Here is a 15,073-nt window from a genome sequence, read left to right on the forward strand (position 1 = left end):
GGGGAGTTCCTCATGTTGCTGTTTGTTACAGACTTTCCGGGGAAAACTTTTTCTTTCCATGCAATAAATTTTCCACTTACATTTTAAGGGAAGAAAATGTTTTCCGGTGCTTTTGCTGCCTCTCTGTCAGGAATGATTACTCCCAGATTTATTGGGATTTGCAAAGGAGGCGGCGATACCTGGGATCTTCGAAACTTGCCGGGATAATGATGCAGGCAGAGCTTGTCAGCCTCAGATCTGATTTATGGAGCAAGATTTCATCCGTCCCGGTGCGTATAATTTACTGGGATCTGGAAGTGGCTCATTAGGGAACGGGATGAATAAACCCATCAATCCCCTGGGGAGGGGAAGGGCTTTGTCCGGCTCTCCTTGCAAATCCCAGGGGGAATTGGGGTTTTCCTCGGAGGCAGCTGGAGCGATTCCGCATCCCCGGCACAGCTCTGGGGGAAAAGGAACCTTCAGGGTGGGGGAATCACCCTGGAATATCCCCAGGCACGGTGAGGGTCCCGCTCCCCCACGGGTGGGACTCAGGGGGTGCTGAGCCCCCCGGCTCCACGGATCCCAAACAAGCAGGACGTGTTTGCTCCCACAAAGCTGATTCCTGGAACGGCTCGGATTTATTCCCGATCCCTCCCGGGATCAGAGCGTTGTTTCACTCCTTTCCCACTACACAGCCAGCAGCTAAATTTCCCCCAGCCCTCCCAAATCATTACCTCCCCTTTGCTTTTTTCCCCCATTTCCACCATTTTCCAGCCATTTTCCAGATAAAACTCAAACTCTGCCCAGGGTAATCCCATGGAAACCCGGAATAATGGAGCCCAGAGCAAGAGGCTCAGCCCAGCCCTGCGCTAATGATCGGAATAAATTAATTTATCCCCCCTCAGGGAATAAATTCCTCCCCACTCCCCGGGAATTTATTCCCCCAAGCCAGGCTGTTGTACATCCTATGGGAAGCATAAATCCACATAATACCCAAATTACCAGATTTACACCCATTTCTCCAGCTGCCATGTTAATCTGGGGCTGGATCCTGCTCCTGGTTCTGTAGATCTTAAATCCAAAGTGATCCCACTGATTTAAAGCCAATATTTGAGACTTACAACTCTTAACAGGTTAAAATTAAAAACTCTAAAGGATCCGAATCCTCCCACTTCCCAGCAAAGCAAATATTGCAGTAAATTCCCTTCAGTCATAGATGGAATGAATTCCCTTTAATCCCTCGCTGTTCTCCTGATTTTCCAATCACTATCAAGTTTTTAGGAGTCAAAAGAACCATTTTGCTCCCAGTCCCACAGCTTTTACTGGGATTAATGGCATAAACACACTTCCAGCCCAGCATCTCCCCTGAATCCCACCCACTGCCGGCTCGGCTCGCTGCTGCTTCCAGGGTTCATTTCCAGCCTGGGGTTTTTTTATATAATATATATTTTTGGAGCAGCTGGAAGGAAAACAAGCCTGAACTTGCCATCCTGAAGCACTTCCCAGAGCAGCCTGAAAATCCCCCGCATGGATGAAGCACAAATCTTTCCTTATTCCAGCAAAAATCCAGCACAGCATCGGGATGGCGATGGGAGAAGGGATCCACGGAGTCCCCTCAGCGTCCCGGTGTAAAATTGAGCTTATGGGCCCACATTACCCCGTGGTAGAATTCTCTGACTGCAAGGAGGGAGCCGGATCCTCTTTTAAAGCAGCCCAAGGGATTTGAACTGATTTGTTCCTGCAGCTCCTCAAAAGGCCACCCCATTAATTTATAAAAACTTGGAATTTTATGCAGCAGCGGCCAAAAAAAAAAAGTGGTAGTTTTGATACTGGCTTGAATCGAGTTAAAATAATGTTAATTTTTATTGTACTTTCTTTTATTTCCTCCTAATCCTTCTCCTCGGAATGCGAAGGAAAAGTCCTTGAAATTCAAAGGAAAACTCCTTGAAACGCAGCAGAAAACAAAAGCGCCGAGCTCGGCGTTCCCGCCGGGATGAATCCCGTCGCCGCCGTTTGCTTTCTCGGGATTCGGTTCCTCGATTGTTGCTGCCGTCATTAATTTACGGCACGGGCTGACACCGAACGCTGCTCCGGAGCCAGCACCGGGATGAAAACGGGAACGCCGAGGTTTCAACAGTGCAAAAAACAACGAAGGAAAATTGCTAAAAATGGAATTTTTAAGAAATTCGCTGTTTTCCGGGGAAAATTTCCCTCCTTGCCAGTGCTGCGAGTGTCCATCTGTTATCCCTCCTCGCTGCAGCCACATGCTTTGTACATATAAACTACCCAACCATAACGTATTTATACAAATTTAGGGATTTATGCAGTTGTTTGCATGTGATTTCCACATGCTCATCCTCGTCTTCCTGTCATCCGGACACGAAATTCCACGATTTTAGTGTCCCTCTGCTGATAACGTGAACTAACACGGGAATACTCTGTTTGTGGGCAAAATTATAATTATATTTGCTTGGGATTAAATTCTTAGGGGATATATCAGAATAACTCTAAATATGTATACTTCTATAAATATGAATTAATATTTACATATCATTATATATAAATATGCATGCATTAATATGGAATTACAGAATTACAGAATCATGGAATGGTTTAAAGCTCATCTCACTCCACCCCCCTGCCATGGGCAGGGACACCTTCCACTGTCCCGGGTTGCTCCAAGCCCTGTCCAGCCTGGCCTTAAATGTTTCCCGGGACGGATACATATTAAAAATATATAATACAAAAAGAGATGTTAAAAAATATATCATATTAAAATATTACACAATTAATATTATATAATGAATGCAACATCAACTGGTATTTATAAGATGCCATAAATGTTAAGTATAACAATATGCAATCTACATAGATCTGTATAAAAGATATGCTATTTATAGCTGATATTAATATATTGTATTAACATATTCTATAATATAATATTAATTTATATCTAAATTAATTCTCTACATCTATCCGCGTGCCTGTAAAACACGTGTGTGACCCAGGGGCATCGCGATCCACGTGGGTGGATATTTGTTTTCAGGCTTTGGCTTTTGTGAGATCTGGAATCAGGATCGTTCCCTGCCTCGTCAGCCTCGGAAAACAACAAATCCATGATCCCGATGGGTTTCCGGCTCCAGCTCCCACTCCCTCACACACACCAGGGTTGTGACCAGCAAGGGATTTTATTTCTCTGTATATAAAATATATATAAAAACTCCTTTATTATTTCCCCGGGGGAATGAATTCATTTTTCCTGCCATCAATATGCACATTCCTGAGCAAAACTGAACGGTAGCTTGGGATGAAGCTCTGCAGGGAGTTGGACATCAGGAACCAGAGGGTTTGGGGGGTATTTGGGAGGTGGAGAGGGATGTGCAGATGGACACAGACCGAGGATGAATCTGCAGGTTTAGGGAAAGCCAAACCTGGGGAAGGGCACTGATCCCTGTCAGTGCCCGGGGCCGGGATCGTCGTCCCTGTGACAGAGGGGGCAGGGATGTGCCCAGACAAACCCGAGGATCCCACAGGCACCCCGAGGGGTGCATCCCCCCGGGAATGGATCTCCCTGGGGAGCAGGGGAAGGTCCTGGAGGAGCCCGGGCTTGGAACAGCAGGAGAAGAGTGGGAGCATGGCCCTGAATCCTGGCTGAGTCCCACATCCTCTTCAGGCAAGGGAAGGATCCCATGGGCACCCCCAGAACGCTCATCCCTTAACGGACACAGGGAATGGCCTTTGTTCTGCTGTTCCAGATCCTTTTGCCCACACACAGTGCTTCCCCAGGCTGAGAAGAAACAGGAGTGTTTTGCCTGGGATTGAGAGGAGCAGCAGAGCTGGAGAACATCCTCCAAGCCCTGCTCCAAGCTTGGTCAGGAAACATCCAGCAGAGCCGGGAATGCTGCGGGCGGGAGGGGCCTTCAGTGCCTGATCACCCTTCAGACAGTTGTCCCCAGACCGTCCCTTCTGCCACCACCCTGAGGCTCCTGTGCCGCAGCCACGCTGAGCTGAGCTGCCTCCCCAGAGGAATCCATGGCTTTTCCTCCACAGGCTCCCAGGAATGGGCTTTCTTCCCAAACTGCCAAAAATAATAAAATCCAACTGCCCTCGAGGAAAAGCTGGACCTGGATGTCGGCTGCTGGTCCTGCCTGACCCTCAGGCTGCGAGGGAAAATGTGTCCTCGGGGAAGGAGAAGCCCATTCCCTGGGCACCAGGCACTGCTCCATCCCCCGCCAGCATTCCCGAGGCTCTGGGTAACGCTGCGAAGTCTTGGCTGTGAAGGGATGTTCCTACAAACCACAGAGCTCTGCAAACCCTCCCGGCCCCCTGCAGAGCTCTTGTGTGACATCCCGCGGTCCCAGGGGAGGAGAGGCAGCTCTCTGGGATGCCTGGAGACGGTCGGGAAAGCAAATGGGATGCAAAGAGGAAGAAAAAAAATCCTCCCAGCAAGCAAGAGACAAAGCAAAACCAGCCTTTTCCCACAGAGGATCCCATCAGGGTCCCCCTGCCACTCTTGGTGGCTCTCTGGTGGGGCTCATTTGGTGGAAGGTCCAGTTAAAATTGGGCCACAAAAGGTCATTTCAATCCAAGAGTCAACCCAGCAGCTCTTCCCCTTACAGAGATGGAGTCAGACACTCTGATGTTGTGAAAAGTTTCTCCTGGAAGCTTTTCAAGTTGGTGGGATCATTCTTTGCCCAAAAATAAGGTGATTCGTGGAAAATGAACCCCAGTGAGCGTCAGGAGCACCACAGGGACTTCCCTGCTCCAGTCAGTCCCACACTGGCACCCACCCGTGGTGCCCAGGGAAGGGGCAGCCACTTCTCAGCCTTTTCCCTGATCCCAAAGCACCCAACACACACATTCCCAAACGCAGGAGAATGAGGCACCCTGGTCTGGCTCTACACACAGGAAAGAACAGGGCAGGGGGTTGGTGGATCCTGGGGGTCCTGGTCCTCATCCCTGCCCACTGGAAGGACCAAATTCCTCAGCATCTCCAGGGACCAACACAAACCCCCCAAAATCTGACAAACTTCATGGTGCCTTCAGCTCCAAACACCCCAAATCCCACCTGCCCAAGACCTCTCCACTTGCCCAGGAGGGTCCCAGCAATCTCTCCAGCCAGGAAAACCGGCACATCCTAAAGCAGCCTCTCCGTCCCGGCACACAGGGACAGACTCATCCCTCTGCTATTAAATTCCTTTAGATGCCAGCAGTAAAACTGGGAGAGCAACCTTAAAACTGAGAAGCCTTTCCAGGAGTTACGTTATGTTTAATAATATTTAATGACCTGTTGTGAGCCAGAGGCCTCCCGGTCCCTATTTAGCCATAATTTACAGCACTCGGCGAGCTGCAGACAGTCGAACAGGGAAAATCCCAGCAGTTCCAGCTGCTGCAAAGGGAAAGGATCAGGGAAGGCTGGGAGAGGCACAGGGAGCATCGTGGGCATTAAAAGGGTGGGCAAAGCGGGGGCATCGCACGCTCAGACCCCTCTGTGCAGAGCCAGCCCCTCACAGGACTCTGAAAGAACAATTCTGAGGCCAGGATCGGAACCCAGCGTTTTCTTGGAGACGCAGTTTCCCGGAGCAGGGGCTGGAAAATCCAGCCGTGATTTACACCACAAACCCGTCACTCCTGCAGTAACGACGCTCTTCCCAATGACCAAACAACGCATCAATCCTCAGCCCCTGCCAAGACACGGAGGTGACATATTTATGTCACAAACTCTTTGAAACGAGATTTGCTTGTGACTCCAGATTTTCACTGTGCCTGGATAACGAAGTCCTGCCCCGGCACCACCAATAAAAGCGATAATGTTATTTATAGTCGGAGTTATCCCCTGGTTCCGCTATTTAACATCGCACATCTGGGATCTGCCAGCTCCCTCTCCACCTCTTTTTGCTGCTCTCATGCAGTTCACCCCTGCCCCACACCTCCCACACCTGCAGGTTATTTTTTCACAGACCTGGAGCAAGGAGTGATGCCCAAAAATGAACTCGAAGTGTTGTGCACAGGTAAAAACAGCAAATAAAGGGGTAAAACTTCACCCCTCAGCCCAGATTTCCACTTAGTTCTCCAGGCCTCTTATTTAATTCCTTCTCCTTTGAATTCCAGATTTCCCCCACATTTTGCACACAAACACCCCCCAAAATCTGGATCCTCTCCCAGCCAAGGCAAGCCCTGGGGAGCAGAGGAGCAAAATGCAGGAAAAAGGGGAATAAAGAAGCTTTGATCCACACCAGTGCCTGATGCCAAAGCCAAACTCAGGATGCTGCCATGAGGGAATCCAAATCCTGGGGTGTGGAAGCATCAGCAGGGACACATGGGGAGCAGGATGGGATCTCGTTGGTGCTAGGAGCAAGCACCACCCACACCAGAACCTGCTCCAGGAACACCGTGGGATCCTGGATCCCGTGTCCTGGGGCCACAACCATCCCTGCATCCCTTGTCCCAAGGTCACAATCATCCCTGAACCCACTTGTGCCAGGCCTCAGCCCTGGCTCTGGGGAGGGAAAGGCTACGGATGGATTCTGTAGAGCCTGTGAGGGGGAAAATAAACCCAGAGAGTGTCAGGAAAATGTAAGTTTCTCCCCTGCCTGGTATTTCTTGCTGCTATCAGCAGTGTGGGATGAAGTTTTAAATCAAAGAAGTGCCCTGGGCATTTCCTGTAGCTGGGAGACACTGGGAGCGCGGGGAGGGAGCAGCACGGCTCCCCCCGCGGCCGCTGCCTTGAGGATGAAGGGATCTGACCCACTCGGGAAAGTGTCCCGGGCGGGGGGAGGATTTGGGATTAGAGGGTTAACGAAGTGGCTGGGAGGACGCACGTGACTGGCGGTGGAGTGGGGGGGCGGGTGGGGGTGTGCGGGGTGGGGGGGCTGCGGGCCGATCCCTCCCTCCCCATCGCCCCCCCGGCCCCCTCCTCCCGGTGCCCCGCACAAAATCCGCTCTCGCGGACCATCCCCGTCCCCTCCAACCTGCGCCATGGAGACACCGGGCTGCCCGGCCTTCCCCCCGCCTCGCCGGGCCGGGGGTCCCCCGGGGCTCCCCCGGCCTCCCACCGCCTTCGCCCTCGGTCCACCGGGGCCCCACCGGCGGCCGCCGCCGCTCAGCCCCCGCCCCGGCCGCTGCCCGCCGGTCCGGGCAGAGCCACGGTACCTGGGGGTCGCCAGCCCGGGCCCCCCCGCCGCGGCCGTCCATGGGAAGCCCCTGTACCCGGCCGGGGCTGCAGGTACCAGGGGAGCGGCGGGTGGATGGGGGGGCCGGGGCCGCCGACCCCTCCTGGCCCCTTCTGCTTCTCTTCCCCCCTCTCTGCCTCCGCCCGCGGCCTCGGGTTCTGCCGGGAGCCCCAGCCCTGACCCCCCCAGAGCGTCATTTCGCCGACACGCTCCCCCGGGCTTCTCCGAGGCGGCCAATGTCGCGATATGTCCCCGTCGGGGATCACCGGGACATCCCCCGACGGGAGCCGGAGCCGGCAAGGGCCGCTGCTGCCGAGTGTCGGCAGCTGGGACTGTGTCGCGACAGAGACCGGGGTCTCCGGGATGGTTCTCGTTCTCCAGAAACAAGGAGGGAAGAGGGAGAAAAGGCGGCGGGAGAGACCCGGCCCCGCTGCCGCGACGGCGGGGACCGGCCCGGGGTGGGGAACGGCGGGACCCCGTTACCGGGATAAGAACGGCCGCGCTCCCCGGAGGAGGCTGCAAAGTCGCGCCCGGCCGCCGACTCCCGTCCCCGGACCCCACCGGGCAGCACCCGCGGTGCGGCCTCACGGACGGGCCCGGGGCTCCGGGATCTTGGGGAGGCCGGACCGCGGGGCTGGCAGCGCACTCAGCTCCGCGGTGCCCGGGTCCGGAGCTCCAGCGCTCCCGGTTCCCTGGGGCTCCTCGGTGCCTCGCTCCGGGGCAGTAACGCTCTCGCTCCCCAGGGCCCGACTCCGGGCTCCAGCGCTCCCAGCTCTCCCGGTCTCCCCGGTACCCGTCTCCGGAACTCCAAAGCGCCCGGTTCCCCTTGGCCCGGATGTCCCGGGGCTCCGCACCCCTCTCCAGGCTTGGACGGGACCAGGCTCACCCCCCGGGCTCTCCCCACAGCCGCCGTTCCCTGGCGCTTTCCCGGCCGGGCCCGTCGGGGGCTCTCCGGGACTCCCACTTTCGCTTTAATATCATTCCCCCGCTTCTGCTTCAGTATAAGAAGCAAAAGGCAGCGCTGCGGGGGCAATGGGAACCAGGTGGGAGCCAGCAAAGCCGCCTCGGGGAACAGGTAGAAAAAGCCCCGGGAATTGCCGGGAAAAGCCGTCTGGGAGCACCGGGAGGGTCCCCGGCACGGCGCTTACCTGCTCCCGCTGCGGTGGGGGGATGCTGCCGTTCCGCGGGTGTTTCCCCCGGTTCCTGGGAGTCCTTTCCATGCCCCCATGCCTTCCTTAATGATCCTTTTGAGTTCCTTCCCCTCCCCATTATCCCAGGAATTGTACAGCTGTTCCCCAGCTGCCGCCTTCCCCAGCGCCGCCAAATCTTTCGGGGGGTGTCAGTTTAGGAAGGAGTGGGAGAAAAATATCCGTATCTTCCCTTTGTCCCCCTGTGCCGCTGTGTTTATTTAGCTCCGTGCCTGCATCCCGCTCCTTCCTGCCTTTTCCTTCTTTCTGGCTATTTATTTATTTGTCTCCAATGCCAAAACCCGCGGGTCACTCGGAAATGCGCCGTGTTGTCTTTGAAAAACGGGGGGAAAGTCCCAAACTCGATGCTTTGTGCAGCAGGATTTTATTTTGGTAATTTTTTTCCCCTTAATTTTGGTTATATTTGGGGCTGCTCTTTGGTGAGATTTGGTTTTGAAGCATTAAAACCCTCCGGCCCAGCGGCTGAGCGCTTTGGAGGCCAAAGCAGGGAGGAAACGGCAATTTGGCCTCATTCCTTTGCCATTGTCCATGACCAGACACACAGACAGGTCGGTGCTGAGAGGGACGAGGAGCAATCACCCCCCAAACCTCCCCCAAATTACAATTTCCCATTAATTCAAAGCAGCTGGATCTGGGCTTGGCTGCTCCATAGCCCCCAAATTGCCTTAATTAGAAAACAACCAAAAATCAAAACCGAAAGGCCGGAAAAGGCCGTGGTGGGGGCTGGTTCGGGGGGTGCGGAGCCCTGGGTGGGTCTGCAGGGACGGGGACCCAATTTCCCTGCTCTGTTGGGACGTGGTGGTCACCGGGCTGGAACGGAGGATCCATCCCAAAGGAGGCATTCCCTCCTCCTGGTCGTGGGCCTGATCCTGTCCCCCCGAGGGAGCCAGTGCTCCCCACCTGCAGAAATCCCGAATCTCTGGAGCTGGAGACTGGGGTGGGATCAGGGCAAACCCAGCATTTTTAGGTTGTCTCCTTCCCAAGTGACACCTCTGTGTCCCCTCAGCAGATGGGGGAGCCCAAGGCACCCCTCCCCATCTGCCGATTCCCCGCTCAGTTCTCCTTTCCCTGGCTCAGCCAGAATCACCTGAAGCTGCCAAGCTCTCTGTGTCCCCATGTGGGGGACAAAAACCCTCCTGGGGGTACAGAAGTGGCCCCCGAAACGCATGACAGGGATTTTCCTCCTCGATCCCATTCCACCATCCATCCCAGAGAGGCAGCAGCACCAAGGGGAAGGGGGGAACCCCCAGATTTCTTGCTCTGGTCCCAGAGGAGGGTGAGGAAGGAGAGCTCTTCTTCAGCAAAAAAAAGCAGGGCGTTATTTTTCACTCCTTTCCAAGTGTTTTCCCAGGAGCTGCAGCTCCAGGGAAGTGCTGGCTCAGAGGCACAGAGCTCCCCCTGGACTATCTGGAGCGCGGGGGGCCCCGAGCCGGGGGGGCTTCGGGGTCACTGGTGGGTGCTGTGGCTCCGCTCTGGGCTCTGAGCCGGGCGGAGGCTCCAGCCTGGGCGGGAAGGGAGTGGGAGGAAGGGGATGACGAGAGGAATGAGGAGAGTGGGGCAAAACCATCTGCAAAAAATCCCTGTGCCCACCTCCTCTGCCCCCTCCCCGTGCAGTCGCAGCATCCCAGTGGGACCCTGAGCAGCCGCTGCTCCAGCCAGGCTTTCCCCACCCGCAAGGAGCTTTTCCTGCCCACGGCTCCCGCAGCGAGCACAGATTTTGCCCTCCCCAGGGATGGATTTGCCTTGCTGCGTGTCCATACTGAGCCCTTTCCCCTGTGGCAGTGATGATGGGATGGGATGGGATGGGATGGGATGGGATGGGATGCCAGGGCTGTGGCATGGAGCGTTCTGGGCTTCCTTGGCACCATTAACCCCCGCTGGTCCTGTGCCTCTCCCCCGCCAGGTGAGAAGGGCTGCAAAGGTGGGTTCCAGGCAATTCCCGCAGCCTGCAGGGCACCCCCGAAAGGCCCGGAGGACTTGGGGTGTCCACTGGCAGCACCTCTGGGCAGCCTCCGGGATCACGGGATCCCCGAGCTCCCCGAGCCCCTGGGCAAGAGCAAGAGCAAGAAGCGGAGGAACAGGACGACCTTCAGCACGTTCCAGCTGGAGGAGCTGGAGAAGGTTTTCCAGAAGACGCATTATCCCGACGTCTACGCCCGGGAGCAGCTGGCACTGCGGACAGACCTGACGGAAGCCAGGGTGCAGGTATGGGCACGGAGGGGTGGGCACGGACACCCTGGGGGCTGCCAGGAGGGCGGGGTTCCCTGTCTGCCAGGTGATGGATGCTGAGACAGAAGCTGGTTTTGCCATGAATATGCTAAATCCCAGATGGAAAATCTCAGGCCATGCACCCACTGCTGAGCTGTGGGTGTTGGCTGCCTCTGAACCCTCTGCTACTTCCCCCTGGACAAGCACCCAAAGGGTGGAAAGAGCCAAAATTTGGGAGGTCAGTGCCAACCACCCCCCTCAGGATGCCCTAATCGTGATCCCCCCACTGCATCCATCATTCCCAGCCACCCTTCCCAGCTCAGCACCTCCAGCCGCCAGCCCAGGAGAGGAATCCCCGGGAGCTCAGGAATCCCCAGTGCGGACGGGGCTGGGGGTGGCACATCCCGGGACGTGGGGCAGGATGACACCGATCCTCACTGCCCAGCTCCGCCGGCATCACGCTTGCGGGGAGCTGCTTCCAGAGGTGTCTCCATGCGGTTTGAGGCTCCCAGTGGGAAGAGGCGGCTGGAGGGTGCACCCAGCAGGGCGGAAATGAAGGCGGAGGGTGAGGAAATGAGCAGGGAGCACCCGCGGGGAGCTGCCATCCCCAGGAGCAGGAATGGGGACAAGGCACAGGCAGGGGAAGTGTCCCCCGAGCCCGCAGCCACTCAGCGCCCACCGGAGCCTCCGACCCCAGATTTGGGGTGGACTAAGATGAAACCACCTGCAGCCACGAGAGCCCCAAGCCAAGTATCCCGGCAGTGCACCCTCCTCTCCGGGAGCTGCTGCTGGAGTTGTCCCCGCCCCAGTGAGCAGCAGTCCTCACTCCAGCACGGAGGGGACACGCAGATGGGACATCAGCACCCAAAAAAGCCTCATTCTGCAGCAAAATCTGGGATAAACAAGTCCCAGAAGCACCAGGGAGGGGGAAGGATCATGCACGGGGCAGGACGGATCATTGCCCATGCGGAGATTCCTGCTGTTGGCAGAGGAAAAGGCAGCGAGCTCCAACGCTGAGCACAGAGCAGCTGCCTCTGCTCAGCTCCGGCTCTCCGGAACGCTGTGGCACCGTGTCCGGCCCTTTTCCTGCTGGGGAGGAGTGTGGCCCTCGGCAGGAGGCTGCAGTGAGCAGGGGAAGGGTCCCCACACCTCAGCCCCCTCCTCCATCCCCCAGGTTTGGTTCCAGAACCGCCGGGCCAAGTGGCGGAAACGGGAACGGTACGGGAAAATCCAGGAGGTGAGAGATGCCACGGAGGCTGCTCCAGCCCTGTGCCCCACCCCAGTCCCAGGGGAGGGGTCCCGTCCCACTGCACCCGCGGGTGCCCCACATCATCCATTCCTGCCCCTTCTCCCCCACGGTTCCATCCACCCTCGGGAGAAGTGCGGCCCGGGACGGAAAAGAGGGAGGATCACGCTTTGCCACACGCAGGAAGATGCTGCTTTATGTCCCACTCCATTTCCCATGGGAACAGGGGCAGGTATTGGGGGGTTCCCTCCTGAAGACCCCCTTTAGCTCTCCCCCATCCATTGGTGCTTCCTGCCCCCCTTTGCTGCAAAACTGCCTTCCCCCCTTCCCCCCCAATATCGAAAAGCATAAAAATAATTTAAAAGTCAGCTTCACGCACATCCCTGGAGCCAAACTCTCCCGGCAGGAATGTTTCAACCGGGATTCAACCTCCCCAAGGCCATTAAAAGAGAGCAAAGGCATCGCTCCCTTTGCACCCGGTGGGTGGGGGGAATCCGAGGGGAATCCAACATGGGGTGAGAGGCATCAAAGGTGGGATGAGAGAGGAATCTGAAGGGGGGGAGCGGGATCTAAGGCAGAATGGGGGAACCTGAGCGGGGAGTGATGTCCCCACCCTCATTTTGGGTTTCTGTTGTTGTTATTTCAGCTGCAGAACAACCTGTGGCCGAGCCCTGGGAGCCCCCCGGGGCTGCTGCCCCCCGAGAGCATCCCGTCCCCCTGCATGTCCCCGTACCCCCCCGCCGCCAGCAACGGCTTCGTGGGCATCCCCGCTTCCCCGGGCCCCCATCCCGGCATCAACAGCCTCTACTCCCTGCAAGGCTGCCCCCCCCGGCCCTGGCCCCCACCCGTTCGAGCCGCCCCCCCAACACGACTACAAAGCGCCCACCCTGATGCCACTGAGGATGAAGAGCAAAGACGGGGCCGGGAGTCTCCTGAACTGGGCCACATGATCCCCCCGCGGGATGGACACGGAGCCTTCATCCCTCCGGAGCGTATCCCCCACCCCGCCGGCACCAGGGAGTGGGGTCAGGGTGCTGGGGTCACCTTCACCCCCTCTCTGCACACCCCAAGATTTCCCACATCCACCACGATGTTGTTGCTCCCCCCAGTCCCGCTGAGGAGGGGTCAAATGGGGGCTGTGGGGAAGAAGAAGAGGCACCCCCGAACCCAGGCTACCCCAGCGGGGCTGGCACTGGCAGCTCGGGACCCCAGAAATGGCTCCCCAGAATACCTGAGCCCTCCCAGCACCTCCAGTGAACGGGGTTTGATGGAGATTCCCGGTGGTTTCCCCACCCCCCCCTCGTGTGTTCCCCTCGCCCCTCCCGCCCCGGGGTGTGGCTGAGGAGGGGACGGTGCCGGGGGGGGGATCGAGGGAGCACCAGGGCAGGGGAGTTTTGGGGGCAGTTCTCCCCTCCCCAGCTGAAATTTGGCCGCTCACCCCCTGCCCAGTGCCACCAGCAATGGCAGGAATTGGGCTCTTCCTCTCCCAGTCCCATACTGGGAAGACTGGCTGGACTGGGACAGCTGCTGGTGCTCGGGGGTTACTGGGGGCAGGGCCAAGGAGCCCCAAAGCCCCCCCCAAAGCATCGCAGCTCGTTCTGCTCCCTCTTGGAGGGGAAACAAGGCCTTGGCACAGCTCCTGGTGCCCACCCTGGGATGGGCAGTAAATCCATGAGCTGGGGACTACAGGGATAAAGGATCCCAAAGGAAAGGCTGTTTCCCTGGGGGGGGGGTCACCCTGTCACCCCTCAGGAAGGTGTTTTAATCCCAGCAGGTGGGAACCCTCCCAGATGCTCCAGCTGGGGGGTTGGGGGCACAACTGGTGGATTTTGGGGGGGGCTCTGCATTTTCGGGGTGGTACCTGCATGGCCAGTCTTGGGTGAGGGCAGCACCTCATTGTGTCCAACGTGTTCCATCTGCCCTGGGGGTTCCCAGGGGGGCACCCCAAGCCCCCCCAAGCACCAGCGTGTCCTGTCCCCTCCTCCACCCCCTGTGACCTCCCCCACCACAGGGAAACACCCAAAAATGAAGCCAGCAACGGGGGCTCCCCTTGGCCCTGCTTGCCCCAGCACCAGGAGATGCTGGCACACCCCCAGGGACACTCTCGGGCCAAACCCCCTCCCTGCACATCTGCAATGCCCCCCTGCCCCAGCCCCCACGTCTTGATGGGGGGAACACCCCTGTGGGGCACCTGGAGCCCCTCGGGGAGGCACCAAACCTGCTGATTTCAGCCCGATCTGGGCCAAACCCCAAGGTTTTCAGCCAAGCCCTGGCACCCTGGGCACAGCCTGGCCACGGTGGGTGCCCACAGGAGGCAGCCCAGGGGTGCCCACCCTCACCCAGGACATCTCACACCCCCCTCCCACCGGTGGGGATGTTGTTATTCATTTCTAAACAATAAACCACATTTCTCAGAAGTTAATTATGGCTCCAGCGGCCCCATAAAGCCAGCGGGGCTGGAGATGGAGACTCCCAACAGGCTCCTCCCTTCTGCTGCTGGGAATGAGGTTTGGGGGCCAGGATGGTGCTGGAGGCATCCAGGGGGTGCCAGTGGTGGGAGCAGCCCTGGCAGGACCCTGGGGGGCACATCCAGACCCACAGGGGGACGAGGTCAGGGTGCAGCACTCAGGATCCAGACAGATCTGGGGCTCCAGCTTGATGTCACCCCTGGCTGAGGGGAAGAGGGCAGGATGGGGACAGCTCCAGGCATGGATTAAGGGCACGTTACCATCGATGCTGAGCCCACAGGGCCTCTCTGATGTCTCTCAGTTTGCTGCTTCCAGGGCTGGGGCTGAGCATTCCCACAGCTGGATTCGCTCCTGGAGCTCCACAGGCTCAGGATCCCAGCAGGTGATGGGGTGGGAACTGGGGCTGTCCCAGGCTCCCTCTGCCCACAACCATCTCTGCAAATGCCTGCCTCAAATCAGGGTAAATCCCCCAGGATTTCATCCCCCAGGGCTGCTGCTGCCCCTCTACCAGGGAAACTGAGGCCAGGGGCTGTGCAAGGCTGAGCTCTGGCAGGATTTGGTGTCGGGATCCTCCGCTGGGAGCAGGGACCAAAGAAAATCCCAGTGGTAACACCACACTGGCGTCAGAAATCCCAGTACAGAGCTGGGGGAGGGTTCAGCGAATGGCACAGGCAAATGCCTGGGAGAACCAGCTCCTCCCGAGGCCTCCAGCCCCCCAAACCAACAGACCTGGGTGCAAGGTAACACTGATAAACCTTCTGGTGAGGGGCCATGGACCTCCTGGGATCTGAG

General features: G+C 57.6%; 1 protein-coding gene across 1 annotated transcript; it reads left to right on the forward strand.

Moving 5' to 3' along the window:
- Window positions 1-6,918: 6,918 nt before the first annotated feature.
- Window positions 6,919-14,235, forward strand: ALX3 (ALX homeobox 3). Its single transcript, XM_039565221.1, has 4 exons — window positions 6,919-7,204; window positions 10,263-10,564; window positions 11,742-11,804; window positions 12,460-14,235. Exons 1-4 carry the CDS (start codon window positions 6,958-6,960, stop codon window positions 13,153-13,155), a joined length of 1,308 nt encoding a protein of 435 aa, XP_039421155.1. The 5' UTR covers window positions 6,919-6,957; the 3' UTR covers window positions 13,156-14,235.
- The last annotated feature ends 838 nt before the right edge of the window (window positions 14,236-15,073 follow it).

Source organism: Corvus cornix, chromosome 26 (assembly GCF_000738735.6).
Source record: "Corvus cornix cornix isolate S_Up_H32 chromosome 26, ASM73873v5, whole genome shotgun sequence".
Lineage (NCBI taxonomy): Eukaryota > Metazoa > Chordata > Aves > Passeriformes > Corvidae > Corvus > Corvus cornix.

Coding starts and splice junctions, on each gene's coding strand:
- ALX3 (XM_039565221.1), top strand. CDS start 6,958: ATGGAGACACCGGGCTGCCCGGCCTTCCCCCCGCCTCGCCGGGCCGGG. Junction 7,205..10,262: donor GTACCCGGCCGGGGCTGCAG/GTACCAGGGGAG, acceptor CTCCCCCGCCAG/GTGAGAAGGGCTGCAAAGGT. Junction 11,805..12,459: donor GGTACGGGAAAATCCAGGAG/GTGAGAGATGCC, acceptor TTGTTATTTCAG/CTGCAGAACAACCTGTGGCC.